At 36.2% G+C, this 21296-nt stretch overlaps 1 protein-coding gene across 1 annotated transcript; it reads right to left on the reverse strand.

Annotated features, from left to right (window-relative positions):
* Positions 1-11839: 11839 nt before the first annotated feature.
* On the reverse strand, positions 11840-20091 carry LOC140245071 (uncharacterized). Its single transcript, XM_072324667.1, has 3 exons — positions 19582-20091; positions 13165-13374; positions 11840-12264 (listed from the first exon to the last, which is right to left on the reverse strand). Exons 1-3 carry the CDS (start codon positions 19657-19659, stop codon positions 12238-12240), a joined length of 315 nt encoding a protein of 104 aa, XP_072180768.1. The 5' UTR covers positions 19660-20091; the 3' UTR covers positions 11840-12237.
* Between the last annotated feature and the right edge of the window lie 1205 nt (positions 20092-21296).

Here is a 21296-nt window from a genome sequence, read left to right on the forward strand (position 1 = left end):
CTGCTGTAACGTGAGTTACCGAAACATGAACTTTTTAACCTAGCAATTTTACTATGCCCAACTGAGACATGGTATTTTGGATTATCAAATGACTATGCAGCACACATCCAAGAAATATGATGGGACTTATAGTCTTTGCTTCAAATTCTCATAACAGAGGTCTTAAAATTGTAACGTGAGTTACCATGTAACGTGAGTTACCACAATGTAATGTGAGTTACCGACATGATTTTTCTTTAATACCAAGAAATGATATGAAGGTTGTGATTGTAAGTAACCAATGAGTACATGATTACTGAACTCTTGTGGTCTATTTCCAGTAGATTGTTATTCTCTTGGTCTCTCTCTCTCTGTCACCAAACCAACTGGTCTACATGTACAATGTATTAATTACACATCACTTGTTCATCGTTAATGTTAACTTCCGAAAGAAACTGTTCCATATTTACTATTTAATATTACAGTGCATGTATACTGATCTGTTACGAAAGTTGTTAAAAGACAATTCCAGGCTTTCAAGCAGGATAACGTAAAAAAGTAGGAATAAAGTAGGAACAAAATCTTTCAAAAAGTAGGAAAAAGTAGGACATGAGAGGAAAAAAGTAGGGCATTAAAGAAAAAAAGTAGGAATAAATGAGGACATGTGCAGGCTTTTTGGAGTAGTTTTCGTCAATACTCACCAGAACTCTTGCTGTTACATGTAAATCTTAATTTGTACTCACAACCCTGCTGCCTCAGCCTCACTATTGCTCCTGGGAGAGCCTGAAAAATACAACAAAGGCAGACGTTCGTTAGAACAATGTCAGGTAACAAGCACAAATGCATGTTCAACCGTACAGTCAGTGGAATCTTGATCACTTATTTTATACTTACATAGAAAAGACATAATTTTGTGATTGACATGAACACCTACCATATATGTGATCCTGCATCGCAACACCAACAAAAAGTTGCCAAACATGGATTTTTAATTAAGAGCAGATTCTGAAAGAACAAACTTAAAGATGAAAATGATGTATATCTCGATTCAAATGGACTCTCCTAACCGATCCTAATATTGGAATGAAAGCACACACTCCGGAAAATGTGAACTGAGAAAAGGGGCTCCTGGAGTATAGCATTTATTCAAGCGCTCAATCTTTATCAAGCCGTGCTAGCTGTGCAATGAATGGAACAAATAACAGAATGTTAACCACTGGAGCTACAACAATGAAGAGATTATCAGATTAAGCTGTGCATGCTTTATTAACACATTCTGTAGGTGATCAATGCCAACTTTCAAAGCAGAAGCATCGTCCTTTGTAAAGTTATTGGAGTTGAAAGTTAAAAGTATGGACAGGGTTTTTAAGAAATGAAAAGATGACTATGAGAAACACCTAATCACATTATTCTACCAAAAAGTGCATGTTCCAGAAAAAAAAAAACTGCTAAAGAACACAATTTCCTTTTCGTTTTATGATCCCAAACTTTATTATAATATATAAGAAGACTTGCCCTTTCAGAAAATATGAAAAACTCAAGACTGGCTGGATTGGCCCATATCATCTATTTTCAGTCCTAATACAAAATCAGTGCATGCGACTTTTTGTTAGTTTTGTGATGGACGGTCACATATCATCCCACAAAATATGACATAAACATTCCATGATGTGTAAGTTATACATTTATGCCAAAGGTATGTTATACACTTCCATAATTAAAAGATGGCATCTTTTATCTACATTCATTTGAATGTTTTGAAGTTGTGAAGATATGTGTTTCATTCCAAAATGTAAAAAAGATTGGAAATAAGGATATTTGACAAAAGCAATTTTAAAAAAGATGACACTTTTATCTACATTCATTTGAAGTTGTGGAGATATGTTTCCTTTAAAAGTGTGGATATAATGGATATAAGGATAGAAGGATGTTTGACAAAGCTATTAAGTGATGCTCACAACAACTTAGTATGCTTTCAAGTTCCAGCTGAATGACCATGAGATTAAGAAATATACTTACTTTCCAAGAGACTTTCAATTTCAAATACATGTAAGCACTTAACATGTGTTCAAACATTTCAAAATAACAGGATAATGTAAACTACTTATATGTAGCACTCAGTATTAGTCTCTGAGAGCATGGAGCTACTAACAGTAGCTCCATGCTGAGAGCATGTGTTATCATATTACATTTCTAGCAAGACATGCATGAAGAATGGGTTGTCTCATGACAGTGAGGCCTTATGAAGTGAAATTATATCTTTCCAAGAGACTTTCAATTTCAAATACATGTAAGCACTTAACATGTGTTCAAACATTTCAAAATAACAGGATAATTTAAACTACTTATATGTAGCACTCAGTATTAGTCTCTGAGAGCATGTGTTATCATATTACATTTCTAGCAAGACATGCATGAAGAATGGGTTGTCTCATGACAGTGAGGCCTTACGAAGTGAAAGATCTACCAATGCATTAACATCTTTATTTTGCAAATCCTGGCCCACTACAAATCTACACACTCAGATACTGTGAGTTTATGGCACAGTGTCCACAACTGAATTTCAAGTGATATAGATTATCTTCATAATCATATGATATAGATGGAAACACAAGACAAGCTCAATTTAAAACACTTAAACCAATAGAACACAAAATATCCAAAGAGAGAGAGAGAAAAAAAGTAAATACTTTACATTTCAGCATCAGGGAAATGTAGTAGTCTTGCATGTAGAGTAACATAACACTGCAATATAACCAAATGACTCCACTTTACAAGATGTGAGGAGCATACATGTACATACTGCTTTTTGTTTCTCACTATCTGTAGTTTTACCGACTTTATAGGGAGCAAAAATGACTCTATTTTTTGATAATTTTCTGTAGATAACAAATAAATATGTTTTCATTTCTTTGGTGTTCTGTTGATGCTAGATTCCATCAATTCTTGAATCAACTTACATTTGTTAATTTAGAAAGAGGTGTAGAAAATAATCATTCTGTACTTTCCAATGACTTACTACTGTTTGCAATATTTGCCACATTTACTGGAGATAGTTAATAGTTCTTTACATTCAACTGTTTTTTCAGCTCATCATGACCCTTTTTGTTGAATACACATACAGCTATTTGACCTTTTCAAGAAGATTCTCCATTTTGCAATTATTCCAGGCACTTTTAAGTTCATTCAATATTCTTGAAATCAAACTTCTTCATATATTTTGAGAATATTACATCCTTCCGCCTTTGAAATTTTGCATGGTTGAGATTCTGCTTTCATTCTCCAGATATTTTGCTTGCTCAGTATTTCAGCATGTTAATCTTATAAACTACTCTTTGCAAGATCTGGAGAATAAATAAACAGTGACTGTCATTATCATTTTAGTCCTTGCTAGCTTCTCTGATTTCTCTGGTTGTTTGAGAGCAAATACACGTACACTCTAGAAAATCTGTATATTTACCATGCAGTTCCCATTCCCCCCCCCCCCCCCTTAAATACAGTGTATTTGTGCCCTTTCAATTTTGATACTCTCCACTGTTCTGTTGGTTTTCACCTTCAACTTACAGTTTTGTATGTTGACACAATTGGCATACACATCCATCCATTCACTTTTTTCTTCTTTAAAAAGTTTCCCTGTCTCACATTTTACCAAGACTCTTTCAGACGGTTCAATATTGTGGATATGTCACTTCAAATGACTCATCACACTTTGACTACTTTCATTACGAGATTTCTGTTCTACCATTTTCTCACATCTTGTTCAAACTAGCTGGGTAATAAAAAGATGTTCAGCGTTAACTAAAATTTGCAAGATCTGTGGAATAAAAAGACATCATGGCTTCTACTTTTTCTGCAAGTTGTTTCCTCCAAACTTAACAAACTGTTCTTGGCGGTTCAACTTAAAACATCCACACACTTGCTCTTATTTGTGGAATATGCATTCATTATCTTTCCTAAATGCTCTAGATGGTTTTTCTCTCTACATATTCCTGATCGTTTGTAAGTGTCGTCAGGAAGTGAACTTCAAAGTCTCATGGTTTAAACTTCAATCAATCTTTAAACGTTACTGAATTATTATTTTTGTGTTCGTTTTCTGTGAAGTTCCTCCATTTCCTACTTTCTTTTAAGTTCTTCGAGGTAGAATGTCTTACCTATGATGCAATTCAACCTCTTAAACAATACTTGCAAGATGTATACACGCCATCAACTTTTAAGATTGTCCATAAAGAGGTTTCTGCTCTATTAGTCTTTATCTTTCAAGATGGCTAAGTAATTACTGTTGTTCTCACTCCTTGTTAACAATTTGTGGGATCTGTTAATTAAACATTTCTTTTTTGTTCATCTGATTTTTCAGCAACTAACTTTCCTCAGCTGTTTACCTTCAGATGAATTAAGGTTTTTAGTAGTCATATCTACCATCTGCCCATGATTCAAATAGATATCACAAGTCATATGTCTCATGTTAAAGGTCCAGTTTACCTTTGGGAGCAGTGCTTTTGATTTAGCCTCAGTAATATGCAAGTTTCATACAAATGGGTCCCTACCAATCCATGCTTTCTTGGGAATAACTCATCCTCACATCAACCAGATCTAGTTTCTGTGGTGAAACACTTTTATATTAAGTTTTTCATATTGCAATCACTGTTAATTATTATCAAAACATATATTATTGAAGGATTTCAGGCAAAGGGGATCTGAAGGTGTCATTTCTTGTTTTGACATGACCTTTACGATTTACGTAGTAAACCATATTTTAGCAAAGGAAATTTCTGGTTTCTGAGGATTTGCATTCCAGCACATGCATTAGACATGATATGCTTGAACTCTACATCCATTAAAACTGGCTGTAGGCAGCATTTTTCCCTCAGTTGTATTCTTTGGAAGTCACATGTCAAATTCTACTTTTAAGTATATGGCAAGCTTACCTGGTAATTTTGAGCGATGATGAGAGCTTGTTGAGCGCTGCTCCAAGTCCTAGGCTGCAATATAAGTGGGATCAATCACATCTGCACAGGAGCAAAAACTGAGGCTGGCAGCAGTCTTGTGGTTGATTGGTTTGTGTTATCCCTCTTTCATGCTGAAGAGGCTCTCCCCACCACTTAGAATCTGCAACTAGAGTCTACTCATCATTTCTGAATATAAACTATTCAAGTACCGGGTAGCCTTGCACATTTTTTTTTTTTTTTTTTTTTGGCGGGATTTTTCACCAAAAAAGTAGGAAAAAGTAGGAAAAAGTAGGATTTTGAGCAAGAAAGTAGGAAAAGTAGGGACAGCAGTAAAAAAGTAGGAAAAAGTAGGAAAAGTAGGGCCACTTGAAAGCCTGCAATTCTTCTAAAGCTGCATGGACCTTGTTCCAGCAAATTATCAAAATTTTGTGATAACTATTAATAGCCTCCTGATTGGGATAATCACTGCATGATTATTCGTGAAAAGTTTTTGTAATTCAAGTGATTACTATTTGACATTTCATAGTTTATACCTACCTATATAGACCAAAGCCATTGTTTATGAGGCTGAAACATTTACATGTATGAACAGAATTTTAAGATTGGAGCTCGCTTCCTGCTGTTTTTTCTGAGATTTTTGAGAACTGAACATTGTGAATTTGACACGCTTTTAAATGTGTTTTATACTATTCTACTCTGAGGTTTTAGCTATATTGTTGCAAAATCCTACAATGAAACTTTTCCATGTTTTCTGTAATTTACTTTACATGCTGATCTATTACCAAAAACCTGTTGAATGTGAACCTCATTATCAGACATTTTCTTTAAGAGCTGGACAGTCATGTACAAAAATGTACCTTAAAGCAAACTATCAACATTTTGTGATATTAATAGTTAGCCTCCTGATCACAAAATATTTACTATTGATTCATGTTTTTCATTGGGATTTACTGCTTCAGTCTGCTTGATTACTCTAGAAGATACTGGTATACTTTTTACATGTATGTACAATTTAAATAATGGGTACTTGACATTTCATAGACCAAAACCATTGTTTTTTAAGGCTTAAACATTTATGAACATGTTTTATTAAACTGATCAATACTGGTAGCAGATAACTAAAATTTATCTGCAGTTTCTGTAATTCAATTCTAATTTCTGTACCAGTTTAGTATAAGAATTTGTAAACAAATCAAACATACAAACAATTGATTATTGAGTAATTCAAACAATTATCAAATAATTGGAATATAAATTGCATTGTTTAAAAGTTAAAAGATTTATTGAAATATTCATTTCTGAACCTTTAAACTCTCCACAGACTACATGGACAGGTCTCTAGTCTCGTGACTCAGTGTATTAAATGGAATAGTTTATGGATGACTTGTTTTATCTAGATAGCCTGAAATCCATTTAGTAAAATAAAAAAAAAACAATCAAATCAAATTCTCAATCAAATCTTCAATTTCTGATGCATTTGTTAACTGGAAAAGAGTGTAATTTAATGAAATAGACTCTGTTTCATATCATTTTGTTGAATACAATTTTTGTCTCAGTACAAATGAAAGCTTGGAACACGACTCAATTAAAAATGAAATTTATCTTCAAGTTGGTATTCTAAATGTAAAGTTTCCTGCCTTTTGGTAATCTCATGGATAAAATGGGATTAATTACTGTCAGATCAATGTTCAAATCAATTTAGATTCTTTATTCATGGAGTTTGTTTGTGAAAAAAAGTTGTCTTGGTAAGTTTTCTTTGGATTATTAAGACAAAAAATCGTCTTGTGATCATGTGGACAAACTGTAACGTGAGTTATCGTAACGTGAGTTACCGCTTCACATGACGATACCTGGAGAATGTAAGACAATTTGAATTTTTACCATACTCGGTGATGTATGTTGTTAGTCCATGACTTTGACACAATAGACTTTAAAGTCTCTCTGTTTCTTGTTTGAGGAAACTTTTGAATATAAGACATGCCAAATTTTTGCATGTCTAAATTATGTAACGTGAGTTACCAACATTTGTAGTGTTTTTTCTCATAGTTCTCATAAGAGTCTGTGGATGTAATGTTGCTGTGAGGTAGGATGGAGGTGCATGATACTCATTCACATATAGTAACTCATATCACTAATTAGGTTTTAAGGATATTGATCTCAACGACCTAATTTTGAGTTCAAAATGTAACGTGAGTTACCGTGGAAATGCCCATATGATTTAACAATATTACAACCAATTTCCACAGATAGTCACTACTTGCTAGACTATTAGGATATACGATACTTTGTTTGGATGTGAAGAATAATCTTAAATTCCTTTTTGCTTTATGTCAAAGGAACGGGATGCAGTGCAGAATTTCGTAGAAATGAAATTGAGGGGTCGTAAAGGCTTATGCGATGATGACAATTGAGGTTTTTCTCGTTTGCATCACTTAGTGATTGTAAGAACTTTCTTCTGAATGATTTTACATCGTAATTATTATTAGATCTTTCAATCATGAAAACTTCATCATGAAGACGTAGTGGTTTGCATTACAAATCATGTCATTGCGGAGACTCATTCGGTTCTATTGAAAGGGCATAATAATATGATATCATCTGATGCTGTGTTTATTGTCATATTCGGATTTTCCTGTATCGTGAGAGTATAAAGTAATGCAAGCAAATTCCGTTTGTTCATTCTTCGGATTGCGTTAATTTTTCCTTGCGTTAGTAAAAAAAAAAAATGTTGATATTTTATTAAAGGGAAGGTAAACCCAAGAGCAATGTGGATTGAGTGAAAGCAGCAACATTAGTAGAACACATCAGTGAAAGTTTGAGGAAAATCGGACAATCGATGCAAAAGTTATGAATTTTTTAAGTTTTGGTGTTGGAACCGCTGGATGAGGAGACTACTAGAGGATATGACGTATGAGTGGACAACAATACAAAGAAAATATAAAGGAAATTCAACAAAAATTCACTTTTCTAGAATTATGAAAGAGCAATGGACCAACCGCTTTCAGAAAGCAGGGGGAATAATTGCTACCCTTAACATATGTCAATATCAAGTTGATGGAATTTGTAATTTTCATGAAAAATTGATTTTTGTAGTATTTTCTTTATATTTTCTTGGTATTGTTGTCCACTCATACGTCATAACCTCTAGTAGTCTCCTCATCCAGCGGTTCTAACACCAAAACTTTAAAAATTCATAACTTTTGCATCGATTATCCGATTTTCTTCAAACTTTCACTGATGTGTTCTACTAATGTTGCTGTTTTCACGCAATCCACATTGCTCATGGGGTTTATCTTCCCTTTAAGCAATAAACGGGGTGGACTGCATTGGCTATAGTTGCCTGCCAGGTATAACATTATTGTAGGATTACTATGTGACACGTCGAACTCTTCTCTGAAAATGTTGTAATATAACGTCAAAGGGAACAGGGTCTATTGGTGGCATTATAAGACGGATACCGAAAATAACATCATAATTATAGTCGCTTCTGTAATATCCTTTTTATAATGATGTATTTCTCTAATTCATATGTTTTGTCACTGCCAAGGCTGCTATAGGACGTTGTACAACAGTCACAAAGAGTTGTCCCATAATGATGATACTATCATCGTCATAAATACTCGAAGTGGCGGGCCCAGAAGAGAAATGATTCACCATCTGCTAAACAATTTCGTTATGGAGCCATTTTGTAATTAAAGTAAGGGATGTCTTTCTCATTAATCAAGAAACGGGGCTGAGAATAATTCTGAGCAGACGCAGGGTCTATTCTGTCGGTCGTCATTACAGGACTGATTTACTATACCCGCATGATAGATAACTCGTCTTACACATTCAAGGCGGAAGAGCGCCATCTCTGGCGAGGGTAATGCATTATAACGTGTTTAGCACTATTATTTATCTTGTTGGTTTCGATTGGCGAGTAATAGACTATCTATGCAAAAGCGAATTTCTTCTCAACCTACATTTCGGAACTCAGTTAATCTGAATAAATCGATACAAGAACAATTTCTGTTCTATTCGCAATATGCAAACTAGGTACTTATAAGCCTCTCCATTGTCCTGTAAAAATCATCAAAACTTACTGCGAAATGGTTTGTATCCATATGTAGATCAAACCAAATCCCAAATACAAAATGTGGATCGAGTGGTAACAGCATACTAGTCGAACATATCAGTGAAAGTTTGAGGTAAATCGAACGATTGATTCAAAAGTTATGAATATTTAAAGTTTCAGTGCCGTCATCGGTAGCTAAGGAAACTATAACACTTCATGACGTAGTGTTGAACGACAATGTAAAAATATATAAAGAAAATTAAACAGGGTAAGATTATCATTACCCTTGTTTGTCAGTAACAAATCGATGGAATGTGCAGTTTTCATTGAAAAGTACACTTTATGAAATTCTCTTTACATTTTCTAACTATTGTTGTTCAGAATGACGTCATGAAGTGTGGTCTCCGTATCCACATGACGGCACCAAAATGTTGTAACTTCTGAATGCTATCGATGGACAGTCCGATTTCCCTCAAACTTTCACTGATGTATTCAGCCAATGTTGCTGCTTTCACTCTATCCACATCTAAAATTATTTTGGCTTTGATTTTCTTCAAAACAGGATGACTGTGTCACTGTCCTGGGCTAATCATGTCCGCTAATTTTCTGTCTGTCTGAAACTTCCTCACACACACTCTGTCTGAAACTCCCTCACACACACACACACACACACATACACACACACACACACACACACGCACACACACATACACTTAATGATAAAAGTATTTATAATTTACAAACACTGAAAACATATTATTCAAAAGATATCTTCACTGCTTGCGCTTTAACTATGCATTTTATGAAGTTTTTCTCTTAAAGTGTGTTTTTGTTGTGGTGCTGTATGTTTTACAGACAGGTGCACTGAAACAGTGATCAATACAAAGGCAAAGTGATACAAGTAAACATAGTACATTTCTTTTATGTGTCCACGTTCACAGCATCTCTTGTACATGCACACACACACACACACACACACATTTTGCTGTACACAAGAAATAAGCATATCCAGTGCCAGTGTTAATGCTGTACAATACTATCAAAGCATATAATTTACACGATAGGAAAGTCATAGTACAAAAGAATATTTTGCAAATAAAATATCCAACAATGTTGTGCATCAAAGAATACAGTGAATGCGTACATAAATGACATAATTGAAAGATAAACTCATGGATGTAAATGCCGCAGTATTTTCATAATGTGCTGAATTTTATGCATAGCTCTCATAGTATATAATTTATTGCAAGGTCTCATGGAATCAATAAGATTGGATTGAATGTGATTGTACATAGACACTGTAGGAATATGTGTGATAAATACATTGATAATAGCAATGACACTGATAATGATCATTTAACTAATAGTTGTGATAAGCAATGATAATGATAGAAATAACAAGGATAGTGATATTATATTATGAGAACAATGACATTAACACCAATAACCAGTACTCCCAACACTTCTACTATTAATACGAGTAATGAAACTAAATCAATGTAATATTCTTCTCCCTCTAATCAACATTATCACAATTATTCTATCATAATCCCACATTGTCACTTATTATGATTAAAATGTCAATAATTATGTGATATCAAAACACATGAAATATCTGTATCAATGATGACTTAACATACCAGTGCACTTACACATGCAAATTGAAAACAATCTCTATGCAGATGAAAGCACAAGATATGAAGAACAATACATTTGAAGAGCGCATCTTGATATTACACCTTCAGGCACTTTTTTTTTTTTTAAGTCAATGTCAGGATTTGAAGCTATGATCATTCCCACTTTTCCACTAACTGCCCCACCCCCCACCTTGAAGCCTTACCAACTTGCTGCTTGCAGGGGCCTGAGCTTGGCCAAGAGCTTGTTAAAAACAGTGCAAACCTATGCCTATTAACCATACTCTGAGTGCTCTTTTCCACCAAGCTATCTATAATTTACAGAGAAATCTAGTAGACAGGAGTGCAAATGATAACTTAAAGACAGGAGTGTTCATATGGTCTCTAACATGAAGCGTAACTCCCTTAAACATGCCACTATCACCATAGCTGTGATGTCTAATTAACATGACGTTAAGCCAGCTCAGTGGAACCTAACTTTTCATTTTACTTCATGCCCAGCATGAGGTATGGTGACTAAAGTTTGCTTGATACTAAACTCATCCTACAGTAGTTAACTCAGACTAGCTGGTAATGGTACTATCCCATCCAGTACCTGACAGAAAACAAACAAACAAAAACACACCCAAAACAAACTTAAGAACTGAGAGAGCATGCCTTTCTTTTTCCTCAGGCACATGAACACCAATGCATATTTAAAACTTGTACATTCAGTGTGAAGGCACCCACCATGGCAAATAAAGAGCACTGAAGATTATCAAATTGTACACTGCCACATTCACACTTCTTTTGCCATCAATCACGTCAAAGCTGTGTTTACAAAACGACCCTATATTCACACTGCCATCAGCTGAGAACCAAAAAGCTGTTAACACTGTCCAAAATCCACAGACTTGGCACCTTTCTTAATCTTGAACCAGTATTACCATCAACAGATCAACTTTGCATCCACTCCAGTGTACTTCTTGTCAACATTATAAGTGGCAAAATGATGCATGCATGTACAGTTGCCGATCAAAGCAACACTTTTATTTCCTCTATTGATAGTTGTCATGTTTCATGCCATACCCTCATCAACCTCAGTGATGCTAGATTTATTCAGGAATGGGATCCCTGAAATTGCACAAATCGCATCATGTGAATGCACTGGAACACAATCTGTTCACATTATCAAAATGTCAGAAGCACTACACATTCACATGCACAAAAAGATAAAATGAAACAAATTATGTGCTTATTGCATACGAGTGCACATTTATATTTGTTTGCTTCCACTCAAAAATTAGATGCACTTTAATATAAAAGATGAAGCGAAGCTCGCCAAAATGAGAACACAGCATTGACGTTTTGCTTGGTACCTTACAGGTCTACAAGGGAAACGTTCTAAATCACAACAGATTATACATTGTAGCTGATTCTACTTTTCTCCTCCCTTGCTAAATGTTAGTAGTTCCTCAACCTATCCCTGTGATTTTCAAATTGCATATGTATGAATGTGGATACATCAGTTGCAGGCAAAGCATATTTTTATGTTGCACTCTTGACAAGCTTTCTAGGCAGCCTCGGACAGTTGACTCTTAGCACATCAGATGCGGTTTCCACGGTAACAATGCGTCTTGGCTGCCTACCACTGCTGGGCACAGTCCACATCCTAAGAAGGGGAAATACAACGGTTGATAGAAAATTGCATCAGGCACTGAACAATTTAATGTGATGAAAGGCAAAGATGATTATGAATAAAGAGCCGCTGATATGATTGAGACACATACACTGTGACAGAATCACACAATCATAGGGCTCAGGAGACTGGGAACGCCTCCATCTCATACAATTATTGTATACACAATATTAATAGTAGGCCTACATTATACATATATGTCACATGTATGGCCCTAAACTGTACATTTTCTTCTGGCTGAGACTCATTCATCCTGATTGTTGATCTCAAGGTGATTGATCTTTGACCCTATTTCTGCAAAACAAAATATCTCCAAATTCATTTTATGTTCATCATTCCCAATAAATATCATCAATGAATTTTCACTGTGGAAGCTACATTGTGTATGGCTGAAAATGACACCTTTCGCCAAAGTTCAATGACCTTTGACCTTGACAGATTTGCCTAAATTTTGACAAGGCACAACTTCACTTCACATAGCTGTATACCTGCATCATGTGGTGTAAATATTAAATGAAGGTTTCATTCTCAAATCAAGTAAGGAAGATGGATAACACAGAAGCATGTATTCAGCATCCTCCACCTGGGGGTGGAGTCATAGTGTAAAACCAGACACATTTGTGGCATCAAACTTTTATGAACTGGAGCTGATGGTCTTTTTGGCTCCATGAAACTTTAGCAAATTGCAGACTGTGGGAAAAACTTAGCAGTATATCACATGTACTAACATTCAATGCATTATGTAGACAAAAACTTTTGCGGGCATTTTACTTTTGCGAATCTTAATTGGCTCTTTGCGAAATTCGAGAAAGTTTCAGTAATTGGGGACTTAATTGTGATTATGTCATACTGTGACACTGTCAGGTGACTCACGTTGTATCGTAACCTGGTCTTGTGGAAGTGTTCCTTGAGGATCTCCTGGTGTTCCAACCTCCTCCTCTCATCCATGGAGAGGTGGTTACAGGGCGTGGCTCCATGGGAGTACTCCATCACCTGTTTGATGTAGGATGCGGACTGGCTCCCTTTCTCCCTCATGTCGGCAAGCTGCTGCTGGTTCTTCTCTGCAAGCTCCTTCCGCTGCTCCTGTTTCAGCACAAACACAAAAGTAGAAGAAATGAAATTCAGTATTATTCATCACGACAAGAGAAATTCACACCAAGGATTGGGTGACTAAAAAAAAAGATGATGATGATGATGAAACAGCATTTATATAGCGCCATTTATCTGTAGAAACATTCAAAGGTGCCCAGCTCCCACAAAGTGTCACACATAATTCACAAAGTTGCTGGAAAAGATAAGTCTTCAGTTCAGACTTGAAGGTATTGAGGCTATTGCAATTGCGAAGCTGGACTGGTAGAGAGTTCCACACACAGACGTGGCGCAACAGAAGAGAAGGCTCTATGCACATCTGGGCTCATTATCACCAAAATTGGTACACGACCTGTACTTCATCACTTACAGAATGAAAATATAAATTTTTCAAGCCTGATCACTTCGAAATGAGCAGTAGTATACAGCAAATTACCATCAATTGTTGTGATCTACACATACCTGCACCAGTTCTTTTGTGTGTAAATGAACAGTGTACATTTGTAGAATGTTAGATGGGGCCTGTTTAAATGAAACCAGTACAAGTTCAGAGTTGCTGGACATTCCAGTGTTCCTCGAAACAATAACAATCACTCAAATACGCTGCATATTGTTTATTGTTTGCCATTTTCACAGTCTCTGTCTACACTGACTTCCACATGGTAGAAACAGCCTAGATAATAGTAGATTGTAATTTCTCAAAATAAGAAAGAATTAATGAACAGTCTCATGACTGAAGAACAAACAATGGTCTACATCCATTTTTGCAAACATGGTGCAGTTGGATGACACAAGCATAAAATGAACATTTTATTTTAGAAGTATGTTACCTTGGTGTGCCTTAAGATTAACTTTGTATCCCTCACAGTGTTCTCTTTTTCATCTATGTGAATCTTTCAATACGGCGTAAAAACTATGTTTAAACTTCATGCTAAAGACGCCAAAAGGTGTAGTGACGAGAACTGGAATACAATTCTATTTGGTGTGATAACATTTAGGTGAAACTCAGGCTGGTTTTCTGGTTGCTAGGAGAAGTCTTCATTGTAAAGACAAGCAGGATGTATTGTACATTTTAGTATAAATGTGTTGGTAAACTGGACTCCCCATGGTGTGCAAATACCATAAGGCTAAGCTGATAACAGAGTCAAGAAAAGATTCGACTCCAGTGGTGAGTTGATCTCTTTACATTCCACGGGATTTGATGACAATGGGGTATCATCAGTACGTCTTTCTCATGGCAGTACAAAGGGAGACAAATTCTATGCAAGGCTTTCAACACGCTTTGATGAATAATGCAGGTCATCTCTTTTGTCCGAACCAGATGAACCGTCCAGCCCAGAGCATCATGTCCTATCTCCAATAGTCCGGCTGAATAGGATCGTCCAGCTGAAAAGGGCCCCCACTGTACCAGCAGGGAGACTCACCCTATTCAAGGATTCTTTCTGGCTTTAGAGGGGATCTTCTCATTACAGACTGGCAGTTGGCAAAGACCTTAATTGTGACAGATACCATACAACCTAAGTGGTTGCTAATATTCTTGGCTAATGCAGCATGCACTCATTACATGCGTGTGTAGGGACAGGTACTGTATACGAGCATCTAACCAGGCAAGAATTTTGCAGTTTGCCACGACAGTTCGCTGAAGGTAGCAGTTGATTCTAAATCAAAATAGCACAGCACTATGTGTCAGCCACAAATAAATGCACTCAGCATCAATAATTAGAATCATACAGCCCTTTTCTCTTCTTAGGGTGCTCGTGAAATAATTAGTTCAATGCTGAATCAGGTTGCACATCACTGCTACATTATGTCCATGATTTGCTTAAATTGTGAAACATACCACGTTCTGCATATATTCACAAGCTTAGACCTTGATTTCAATTGACAGTACCATGCAACTGACATAAAACAGACTCATTAGTTGGTTTGAATAAGACAGGTCACTTTGACTTTGACAGCTACTCAGGATGCTCATTTGTTGTTGATTTAAAAAAAGAAAGAAGAGAGAGAGAAAATGTGACCGTGCACCTCAAAACGAACATAAAGTCGCACACACTGATTTTGCGTGGGGACTGAAAATAAGTGAAATGGGTCAACCTAGCCGAACTTGACTTTTTCGTATTTTCTGAGAAAGCGGGTCTTCTTTTACATTATGCTAAAATTTGGTATCATAAAACGGGCAGGAAAGTGTGTTTTTTTAGCAGTTTATCTCGAACATTTTTGGTAGAATAGTGTGATTAGGTGTGTCTTTAGAATCCCTTTTTCATTTCTGAAAAACCTTGTCCACACTCTTCACTTTCAACTCTAATAACTTTTGAAAGGATAGTGCTACTGCTTTGAAAGTTGGCATTAATTATGGACAGAATGTGTTAATGAAGCATGCCTAATTTCAGTTTAATCTGATAATCCCTTCATTGTTGTTACTCTGGTGGTTTACTTCCTGTTTTTTGTCCCATTCATCGCACAGCCAGCACGGTTTGGTAAAGATTAAGCGCTTGAATAGACACTGTACTTCAGAGCCTCTTTTCTCAGTTCACAATTTTCCTGAGTTTGTGCTTTCTTTCCAATAGTTAGATACGTTAGGAGAGTCCATTTGATTTGAGTTATACATCATTTTAAAGCTTAAAGTCTGCTCTTTCAGAATATGGTCTTAACTAAAAATTCATGTCTGGTGACTTTTTGTTTGTTTTGAGGTGCAGGGTCACAAATGCTCATTTGCCATTCAAAAAGAAGGCAGTCCCCCCAAAAAAATTAAAACTGAATTGTAAGCTTAGCTAGCAGATAGTACACTGTATGTATGACAGTTATGACACTAGACACAACTACATGAGGGTCTGTCAATCTGTACATAGACAACCTTTAGATTCATGTGAAGAGGATGTCACCAAAAACACTACATTTGTCAATATACATGTTAGCTGTTTTTTGCTTAAAAAGGAAAAAAAAATCTTTTAGACTTGATAGCAGACTAGACTTGTATTGACCTGGACGATGTAGTCGTGTGTTTTGCTGTCTAACTCCCTATGTACCAAACATCTTTGTGGTTAGTTATATTACCTTGCATTCCCTACAAGACAATGTGATGTGGTTTATTGATTTTTGTGTCATGTTGCAAAATGTAACAAACAAGTCCAATGTGAATAGCAGTTTGACTTAATGTCACGTTTGCTGCTTTGGCAGCACACAGGAATATGAGCTACCTAGTATTTCTCATGCCTTAAATGTATGCAGATCTGTAAAAACTGTACATCTCTACTGTTTAATATGATTCAAAAGGTTTAAATGCTTGGACTGACATTTGGTAATCAACACATGTCCATGCATAAATTTCAGGCTGCTACAAAAACAGATTATAGTGCAAACAACAATGACACATCTGAACATGTCATTCACTCAGAACTTCTTTTATAGTCAATATTATTCTATCATCACTCTATCTAAATACAAGTTGTAGCATCCAAACCAACAGCATTTTATGACTGTTTTCCTTTTCATATGGTACTTGGGAAGAGGAAGAAAGTACACAACATAAAGATTGTGTAGTTAACATTGTATACACTGTATGTCTTGAAGACAAGACTGTGTAAACTTAAGATGTAAATTATGTTCCTTCAGTTGTTTTATTTTTCAATTGTTGCTGTTGAAGAACAACTTTCGTACAATGTATTTCCATCTACTGTACGAGCTGAAATTTTCGCGTACAGATATTTTCGCGAATTGCTACTTGGAGGACATTTTCACGTGCTGTTAATTTCGCGGTTGCGAGGGTCTAACTAAACTTACTTTATTTGCGCGTTGTTATTTTCACGTGTTCTATTATTTTCGCGGTTCAAAGGCGATTCGCGAAATTCGCAAAAATAAAACCACCACGAAAATTTCAGCTCGTACAGTATTCTTTTTAATCACAAAAAATGGCTTTTTCTTTTATAATTGAACTTTGTTTCAATACATGTAGCACCTGAAATATTGTGCTTTTTATTACTTCTCTCTCTCTCAAGAGTAATTTTATTGCATAAATGAAAGTTTTTGATTTTATGTGTAAGTAAAATTTTATTGTGACTTATTACACTGTAAATCACTAAATATATCAACTGCAATCAATCAATTTGAATACACCATGGCATGATGATGTACAGGTTTATGATCCTACCCTCAGTACACAGCACCTGTCTCACAGATGCATGCTTGCGTTCTCTGCGAAGCTGCTGTCGTGACAACATGAGGTGTATTGTCTCCATTGCACAGATAAATTGGGATGCTATAAACTCACTGTGCTCACAGAAACTATGCTCCCTGAGCAAGAGGAAAACCACAGTTACATGTATACTGTGCTTAGCCTATAGTACGCCAGGTATTAGAGCAACTGGAAAACTGTCCCCCACCCCCTTGGATTAGTGTACAAATCCGGGTACATTGCACATGTTACATTTGAATTGGAATGTAACAGACTTGGAAAGAAGGATATTATGAAAACCCCCAGGTATACATAGAAGTTTGTATACACAAAGGGAAGTGAGATATAACGGCAAAAATACCGGTAATTGGTGGGCATCTTTGTCAGTAACCAGTTTATTATTATGTGTTTTAAATGTGTAGACAAAAAAATTGTACATTTTCTTGTTGAAAGACATCATGCAATGATCACAAAGGGAAAGATTTGATATCCAACTCAATTTCACATTACATCAGCTATTGAAGGTCTACAGCACAATAAGCGGTTTGGGAAAAAATAATACAAGGGTGTATAAGTGATTACCAGTACAATCACGCTGTTATTTTCGCGAGGGTTTAATTTTTGCGAATTTCGCGAATTGCAGTTGGATCGGGAATTTAACAACACGCGAAATTGTCTCCATGTGCTTTGTTAATAGAGCATTAACGTAAGTGTCGGCGTCGATTCACGAAAACAACATCTCGCCAAAATGTCTATGACCTCGTCATTCGCGAAAATAACGTTGTATACAGTATTTGCTCTCAGCCAAAATGGCCTACACATGGCACATTAATATCATTCAACTGGAAAGACCAGGGCACTGTTTCATGAAAGTTGTCAGGCCTGACAACTTGTCAGTTTCTGACAATTTCAGTAAAATTCTTGGTTTTGATTGGCTGAGAAGCTCTGGTCACTGACAGTTACTATGGTGATTGTCTAGAGACTGACAACTTTCATGAAACTGTGCCCAGGACTCCAACACTACAAAAAGAAAACAAAAATCACAAAGGCAGCTCTTACCAGATTTTGCATAGTATTTATGTCTGAAATAGATTCTGATTACACATCTGCATGCTTATATTCTACAGTGCAGTCATAGTTCCAATTTACATGTATGTCCCCCCCCCCCCTTTTTTTTTGGGGGGGGGGGGTGGGGGCTCTACTTTCTGCATTGAGAATATTACTTTGTCCATAGATGTTTGATATCATAATTTGGATTTGTGAATAAGAAAGCCAGGTCTTGTAATACAAATCCACTGCATGAACTTTACACTACATTTGCACATCCCTTCATTTGTAACTTCTACAATTATCTTTGATGGGAAGGCATACATCAGATGAGCAGTTGTTGTATTTGTTTCATTCTTCTTCTTGTCTTTATTGTCATTATTCTACCAAGGTACAACTTAAAAAAAGCAACTTTAATATTTTAGAATTCCATCTCACTCCATGTATATCATATGGTTGTACATGTACCTCAATAGCAGATTCCCATTTAAACAGTCAAGTAATATGACACCAACACATTAAACTGATACCATCACTGACAAAGAATCAGAGTATAGTTAATGCAATGATTGAATGACAATGTTTACAGCACGTACTACTAGTAGGCCTACATGTATCTAATTAAATTACAATACCGACATCCAGTTGGGCTAAAATAAAAAGGCATCCATGGTGGGCCATAGCATGGGATGGCAGTGCAATATAAAGCATTGCAATGCCCTAGAATTACTAGACTTTCTGACTGAGATATCGTGTACATGATTTGTATACACATGCTGCCACTGTCACTGCACTGGATGAAAGAGAAAAGTTGAATGGACAAAATATTTAGTGCACTGAATCGTTATCGTTAGTCGAATGTTGACATGAAGTTGCCGTGAAATATATATCCCCGACAATAAATACATTCTATAGACTGATTTTTCGATCTGTAACAGTGTCGGCTGTCACACCACCTATTTTTATAGGCAAACATTTACCTCTTGTCTCTGAAGAGCTTCATGTTTCCTATCGATGAATTTCTGTCTGCGAACAGCTTCCCAGTGTAGATTGGCCATGATTTATGTAGATGATAAACGATCTGTTACACAGATATCAAAATGTCCTCGGATGATACCAGGTGGGTGGCTTTGCGTTGCAGGTTTATACGACGACAAACACGAAAGTCGGAATGCAGCGGAGCGGTTGTACACACACACAAATAACTCCTCGCCCGGGGTTCCGGGTCGCTTTTCGCGTAGCAACCGCAGCACGCTCTGACGTACAATATGTGAACACGACTACTGTCGGTCTGATTTTGTAGGCCTCACACAGGCAAGTGAACGTGTCAGCACAAACTAGGGACAAATATGGTGATGAAACGTAATTTCTGAGATAACCGAGTACTTTTTGTCGGTATAAAATGGAGAGAAAAGTTGGATTGTCGATACAAATTTGCCACTTAGCTGGGACCGTCCCACCGCTACACAGGTGTCATCGGTTCTACCGCGTGTGTGTCGGCGCGGTATAGGGTACACACACACGTTTTACCAGTCATCGCACAAAATACATGTACGTCCACGCCGCCGTGCATCTGCATGCTGCAGCTGCCGCATCGTTGGTTGTGCTTAGAATCATGAACAGCCGTTTTTTATTTGTATTCATATAACTTTACTATTGAGTATAGTACTGATAATGCTCGTTTGTTTTTATTTCAAACAATTTTTTTTTTTCAACAAATTTTCATTTGTAGAGGGAGACAAACTGAAGAAACTCAAACCTGGGCCTTCACCCCTCTGAATAATATCTTTCTTTCAACATTTTACATACATTGGAAGTACGAGATCAACAGAGTAATTTTGTCTTCTCCTCAAAAGTAACCCAAGATATTTTCACCGACCTAGAGTCACAACTCTTATCCCAAAGCTTAGAGAATTTCAGTTTAAACTTCTTCATGGTGCACTTTATACAAAAGTTAATCTGTTGAGATTTGGGTTTGTTTCGGATGATCTCTGTTCTTTCTGCAAAAAGAGCACTGAGACATATTCACATTTATTTTGGGAGTGTATTAAAGTGCAGGATTGTGTGGCAAATTATTATTCAGAAATTTGATTTAGAAGAATTAGGAAATATGAATTGGGGAGTTGTTTATACAGGTATATCTGGAAACTCTTTAAAAATCAAAGGATTTAATACAATTATATTGATGATTAATATATTTTATATTTAGCGAGATCAGAAGGGGAGGTACCAAATTTTAATGAAGTTATGGAGTATTTTAAGATGTGCAAAGAAGAAGAAAATACGATAGCTAGTAAAAGAGACACAGTTGGAATGCATCTGTCAAAGTGGGAATATATAATATGAGGTATACCGAGAATGATAATCCTATATATGATTATCTTTTTCTGTTTTGAATTTGCCGTACATATTATATCTGCGAGTTATTTTCATATCGTTGTCGGTTTTTTTTTTCCTCGTCTCTATTGCTTCTACCATTTCCACATCACTTCCATATTATGAGTATATTGTATGAGAAACAAAATGGCAATTCACACTACAGAGTTACTCAAGTGTGAATAAAACCTGAAACTATGGCATGAGGGCTGAAGGCACGGGGGGGGGGGGGGGATGGGGTGCATGTTGGCGTTGTGTGGGGATGTGTGTGTGCATGTGTGTATGTTGTCTCGCAAATGGCCTCGTTTGTTTTTGTTTT

This window comes from Diadema setosum, chromosome 22 (assembly GCF_964275005.1).
Source record: "Diadema setosum chromosome 22, eeDiaSeto1, whole genome shotgun sequence".
Classification (NCBI taxonomy): Eukaryota; Metazoa; Echinodermata; class Echinoidea; order Diadematoida; family Diadematidae; genus Diadema; species Diadema setosum.

Excerpts from the sequence above, each read along its gene's own strand:
- LOC140245071 (XM_072324667.1), bottom strand. The coding sequence starts at position 19,659 with ATGGCCAATCTACACTGGGAAGCTGTTCGCAGACAGAAATTCATCGAT. Across the intron at positions 13,375-19,581 it reads AAGCTCTTCAGAGACAAGAG|GAGCAGCGGAAGGAGCTTGC; the intron begins GTAAATGTTTGC and ends GTGCTGAAACAG. Across the intron at positions 12,265-13,164 it reads AGACCAGGTTACGATACAAC|GATGTGGACTGTGCCCAGCA; the intron begins GTGAGTCACCTG and ends TCCCCTTCTTAG.